Source organism: Tachysurus fulvidraco, chromosome 17, assembly GCF_022655615.1.
Source record: "Tachysurus fulvidraco isolate hzauxx_2018 chromosome 17, HZAU_PFXX_2.0, whole genome shotgun sequence".
NCBI lineage: Eukaryota > Metazoa > Chordata > Actinopteri > Siluriformes > Bagridae > Tachysurus > Tachysurus fulvidraco.
In genome coordinates this window covers 20,835,128-20,841,157 of record NC_062534.1, presented here as the reverse complement: position 1 = coordinate 20,841,157, position 6,030 = coordinate 20,835,128, and the positions used below count along the sequence as shown (strand labels likewise).

At 38.7% G+C, this 6,030-nt stretch overlaps 1 protein-coding gene across 2 annotated transcripts in view; it reads right to left on the bottom strand.

Moving 5' to 3' along the window:
- Positions 1–4,731: 4,731 nt before the first annotated feature.
- Positions 4,732–6,030, bottom strand: part of acte1 (actin, epsilon 1) — a 6,319-nt gene continuing 5,020 nt past the window's right edge. For both annotated transcript variants that reach the window (XM_027136025.2, XM_047802649.1), the window contains exons 8-9: positions 5,352–5,533; positions 4,732–5,031 (exon numbers count right to left, since the gene is read on the bottom strand). In XM_027136025.2, the coding sequence (XP_026991826.1) occupies positions 4,888–5,031; positions 5,352–5,533 (326 nt within the window). In that variant the 3' untranslated portion in view covers positions 4,732–4,887. The remainder of the gene's footprint in view (positions 5,032–5,351; positions 5,534–6,030) is intronic.

Below are 6,030 nucleotides of genomic sequence, written 5' to 3'. Positions count from 1 at the left end.
TCTTTCATGGTGTTATAAAAATTCTCACCAATAACAGGTACCAAAGGAGGAGAGAGCCAATCAGTTAGGAACCAGAAAAGTTTTCAGAAGGTGGATGTAATTTCAGATGCCCGTTAGGAGATATTATAATGTGGAGTATAACAGAACACATGGTATATATGTATATGATATATATATATATATATATATATATATATATATATATATATATATATATATATATATATATATATATATATATGTATATTGTAGATATGTATATGGTATATGTATGTATCAAATTTCATACAGGAAATTCACGCAAACTTTATATAATCACAAGATCCACAATGTTTCTGTCTGCATGTATTTAGACACTTTAAGCTTCACACATTTAGTAGATAAGTCCTTTATATTGAGGCCAATCATAACAGGTATGCGAGTAATATACAAATGTATATCCTTCTTGTGACAGAAAACAAAGCTGTAAATTCGAATGCATGGTAAAAATGGGAAGGTTTCTTGTCACAAAATAAAATTGATTGTTTCAATTGTTTTGTTGTGAGTGCAACGTCTTACTGCGGTGTAAAAGCCGCTCAAATATTACTAGGGGTGCCAATAGTTCAAGTCAAGTCAAGTAGCAATTATAGTCATATTGTCATGTATAGCTGATGCAGTACATAGTGAAACGAGACAAGGTTTCTCTGGAACCATGAAGCTACAGAGAACAACACAGAGCTAAGGACTTTGCATAATTCTACTGTTCAGTCAGAGCCATCGTCTATTTTATCATTTTGTGATTTTACAATCAGTTATCAGACCAAATAATCAGACAAACAGCGATACAAACAATTCACAAAAAAACAATTCACTGAAGCGGAAATGACACAGGACCTAATACAATGATTTGAAGAGCTGTTGTTTATTAAGCAGCCACTCGTTCCAGACACCAGATGCTCACATCGTACTGTGTATTTTTTCTTACTGTTGCTTGGCACACATGCTCCCTCGACTTCTTTTGGCCCACTGGCAATAGCCTTGAGCTCGGTTTGATCCTCCTGTGAATCTCTTTTTGCCCTCATTCCCTTATCCTCCTCTTCCTCGCTTTCTTTCTTTTGTTTTTCTTTTCTCTGTACATCAATTAGACGTCACACAATCGTTACCTTCACCCAGATTTGTCAGTGTCGGACAGTATGTAAGAGATTTTAGACAGAAGCGGCGAAAATGATCATTCCTTCACTATAACAGCAATTATTCACAACATGTGAGAGCTGGAAATGTAGGACTTGAAGATATGTGTACTGTAGTAACACAGGTGATGGAGGTGAGAGGAATCATCTGAAGTAGAAAAGCCTTGTGTATGTGAATACCGTGTCTACCGTCTCGACCCATCAACACCGAGTCTGTCTTCAGTAAATGGCTGGAAAGTGTTTTCACTCCTTGATAAATGTGTCTCTGTCTCACTCAATCAAGATGGAAACCTTTTCAAATTGAAACAGAGATTCGTATCAGGCAACGACGGCACTGGAACCTCGTGGTGTAAAGACATCTTCTTCTAGATTTAGACGAACAAAGTGTCAGCTGGAAAGATTTGTAAAAGTGAGATAAATCTAGATAACATCATCCTTCATCACAACAGCATTGGGTCATTGCTCTCCTTATTTTGACCTGTGAGATATCTAAAAAGGATATGCTGTCTCCCTCGGTGTACATGTGAGAGAAAGAGAGAGAGGGAGAGAGAGAGAGAGAGAGAGAGAGAGAGAGAGAGAGAGAGAGAGAGAGACAGAGAGAGAGCAGTATTTAAGTTTGCTCACAGAATGGCAGCTATGCTGATGGCCTACATCACGCTGACCTCATTTCTCTGATGTACAGTATGTTCTGAGGAGTTGATGAAATTTTGCCTGCAAAAACACCCAAGAAGACAAAAACCGTGCTTCAACCCCGGTCATGATTTTATTTGGTGATTTTATACATTCTGTTTTTTTGTGTCACTTTTTTCTTTTTCTTTTCTTTTTCTTTTTTTTTTTTGCAGCGTCACACTGTAAATCGGGGCTCGGCCATGAAAGTCTGGGATTTAAATATTTAAACAAACATGACATTTCGATAAACCGTGTTAGTGAGAACAAATACAAAACATTACACCTAAATAAATAAATAAATAAATAAATAAATAAATAAATAAATAAATAAATAAATAAATAAATGGTACTTTTTCTTTTTTTTTAAATTTGATATTATTTACATCTATTTTACAGCTATTTTCTATTTATTCATCATTTATTTACGTTTGCTGTGTGAATGAATTTGATTTGATTTAATTTTATATTATTTATAATTGAAATAATATTTTTTTTGAAGCTCCAGTTCCGTGGCTTCCCAAGTTACTTATGAATATAATATCTTAGATTGATCACAAATTTAATGTACGCTTTAACATCAATTCATTTGTTTACAAGAGACTCTTGCTGTAAATGTCTCAAGCTGCTCGATCATGCTGGTTATTTAGTACTGAAAATCATGAATGATAACAATGTACAGTGAGGTGTATAAAATGCTGTTTATTGATAAATGTCTGAGGTTTTCTCTCTGTCTTGTGTCTTAAAACCTGCAGTAGCCTGCCATCCAGTGGCCTTCATCCAGAACCATCCAGTCAGGGTTACATAAAAATGATAAACTCTTGCATAAAAAAATTCTCAGAGATTTAAAAAAAAAAAAAACTAATAGCAGCTATCTTGAAGCTGAACTAATTTTTCCTAAGCACAATTATTTTAAAATGATATTTAATGAGACATTCATTCATTCATTCATTTTCTACCACTTATCCGAACTCGGGTCACGGGGAGCCTGTGCCTATCTCAGGCGTCATCGGGCATCAAGGCAGGATACACCCTGGACAGAGTGCCAACCCATCGCAGGGCACACACACACTCATTCACTCACACACTACAGACAATTTTCCAATCAACCTACCATGCATGTCTTTGGACCGGGGGAGGAAACCGGAGTACCCGGAGGAAACCCCCGAGGCACGGGGAGAACATGCAAACTCCACACACACAAGGCGGAGGCGGGAATCGAACCCCCAACCCTGGAGGTGTGAGGCAAACGTGCTAAGCACTAAGCCACCTGAGCTCCAGAACAACCAGACATAGGAACAGTTTCTTCCCTCAAGCAATCCATCTGATGAACAATTAACACCATGGAACACACAACACCTAATATTTGTACTATGTATACCTCGATTGCACATTTCATACTTGCACATCTGTACATACTTACTTACATACATATTGTCTAAATGTTTACTGATTACTTCAACCGCACATTTCACAATTGCACATGTGTACATACAAATTGTAGATATTGTATACTTCAGTTGCACATTTCTCACACTTGCAAATTTGTACATACTGTACAAATTGTCTATATGTGTATATGTATATTTCATATTTATATTTCAACTGCACATTTCACACCTGTAAATGTGTACGTACAATGTCATTCTGTTACACTGTGGAGCTTCTGGCACTAAAACAAATTCCTCGCATGTGAAAACATGCCTGGCAATAAAGCTGATTCTGATTCTGATCCTTTAATGAGACATATAAAGTTTTTTTTAAGGTGAGTTTATACTAGCAGTTTGTATAATACTGGTATTAAAACAGGTAGCTATAATAATAATTAACTAATTAATAACTTTTATCAGTAGAAACATTGTGTGTAATTATGTTATTAACTGCTGCAAAAAAAGCTTATTTGAAATAAAGCTTTCTGACAGGAAACGATCTGTAGCCGACATCACAGAATCTACAGCTCGCTCCTTACTAATAGTCTACATCTTCTCATCATCTCAGATCGTCTGCACATCCAGAGATGATGACGGCACAGAAATGATGACAGGTCAAGTGACCTTGCTCGAGGAAATGCACCTTTCCTTTTGTTTTCCATGAACAAGTCTCTAATCATTAATTAATTCATTCATTCATTCATTCATTTTCTACTGCTTATCCGGAATTCTCGGGTCACGGGGAGCCTGTGCCTATCTCAGGCGTCGTGCCAACCCAACGCAGGGCACACACACACACTCTCATTCACTCACACACTCACACACTACGGACAATTTTCCAGAGATGCCAATCAACCTACCATGCATGTCTTTGGACTGGGGGAGGAAACCGGAGTACCCGGAGGAAACCCCCGAGGCACAGGGAGAACATGCAAACTCCACACACACAAGGCAGAGATGGGAATCGAACCCCGACCCTGGAGATGTGAGGCGAACGTGCTAACCACTAAGCCACCGGGCCTCTCTAATCAAATCTGTATTAAATTTATGTGAAAATAAAGCAGGAATATTCCTGTAAGAAAGGAATTAAGCATCGAAAACACTTTGGTTAGAAGACAATTTAGCCGAGTCTGCCTTTTTGCCTAAAAGCTGTGATTTTAATACTTTTTTTGTTAAATAAAAGATATTGAACTATTTGTAAAATCTCGCGTCTCAGGGCTGAATATTATACAGTACTATGTTATACAGTATTCTGTGATTATGGGCTGAATGTTAAACATTTATGCGCTCATTTATCAATAAAGATAAATCCAAGTTATTCCTAATTTGGGAAAAATAAAGAGTTTAGGATACATTTTTTTAGGACACTGTTGTACTCGATGCTTTTTCTGAGTTGTGTAGCTTATATACTATACGCTTATATACGCAATAACACTTGACATCTTCACAACACACATGGTCCAAAATACACAAAATACATTTATTGAGCAATGCACTACATGGATTTTGAACATGTGAACTTCCACTGAACATGAAACAGCACTTTGTGGATTCCTGAATGAGATCATGGAGGAAAGACACGAGACAGAGTCTAGAAGAATTGGCCAGAAGGTACAGGATGTTTAGAAGCACTTCCTGTGGACGATAGAGGGTCCGGCCTCGTCGTACTCGTCCTTGCTGATCCACATCTGCTGGAAGGTGGAGAGTGAAGCCAAGATGGAGCCACCGATCCACACAGAGTACTTCCTCTCAGGAGGGGCGATCATCTGCACAGGAGTAGCAGTGGTATGATCAGAAATGTAAGCATCTTACATTACATTTTCTTGGGAAAATAAGCTAAGGATGGAATTTAAAATGAATTTTCTTTTGTCTATAAAGAAGCAGGAACTTGAAAACAATGTGAATGAACATGTGTTTATACTGTATATGTATAGAAACGTGTATGCCAATTAATTAAAAGCAAAAGAAGGCGCAGGATTTGACATCTTTAAGGAATTATACGTCCTGAGAAAGGTCAGAGATAAGTTACAGTACTGATATAACCCAGTAATCGTAGCTCATGATCAGATCAAGCCATAGGTCTTACCTTGATCTTCATGGTGCTGGGGGCGAGAGCTGTGATCTCCTTCTGCATCCTGTCACCGATACCTGGGTACATGGTGGTGCCGCCGGACAGCACGTTGTTGGCGTACAGGTCCTTACGGATGTCGATGTCGCACTTCATGATGCCGTTGTAGGTGGTTTCATGGATGCCGGCTGACTCCATGCCTACAGATAGACAGCAGAGGGACGGTGTGAAAGTGCGTACGTTTGAAGCCAACTCTTTTTTACTCTCCTAGTTTTTTACTCTCCCTTGTTAGCTCAGTGGTTAAAGGGTTGGACCACTGATTGGATGGCAATGAGTTTGAATCCCAGGGCTACCAAGCTGCCACTGCTGGGCCCCTGAACAAGGCCCTCAAACCCTCAAATCCTCAGCTGTGTAAATGAGGTAAATGTAAGTCGTTCTGGATAAAGGCGTGTGCCAAATGCCGTAAATGTAATTAAGGATTGACAGCGAAGACACTAGCTTCCCTTCATCAAAGCTACAACAGAAGTTTGAAATGTTAATTAAAGGAGGAAATGAGATCACCTCCAGCTCTCTCGCCTGAGCTGACAGAGACTGATGTTTGGGTTCAGGAAGTCCAGATAACATATGACCCTTAAATAGATCCCGAGAGCTCAGGTTCTACGGCACCGCTGTGAACGTACGGCCAACAAAAGGCGAT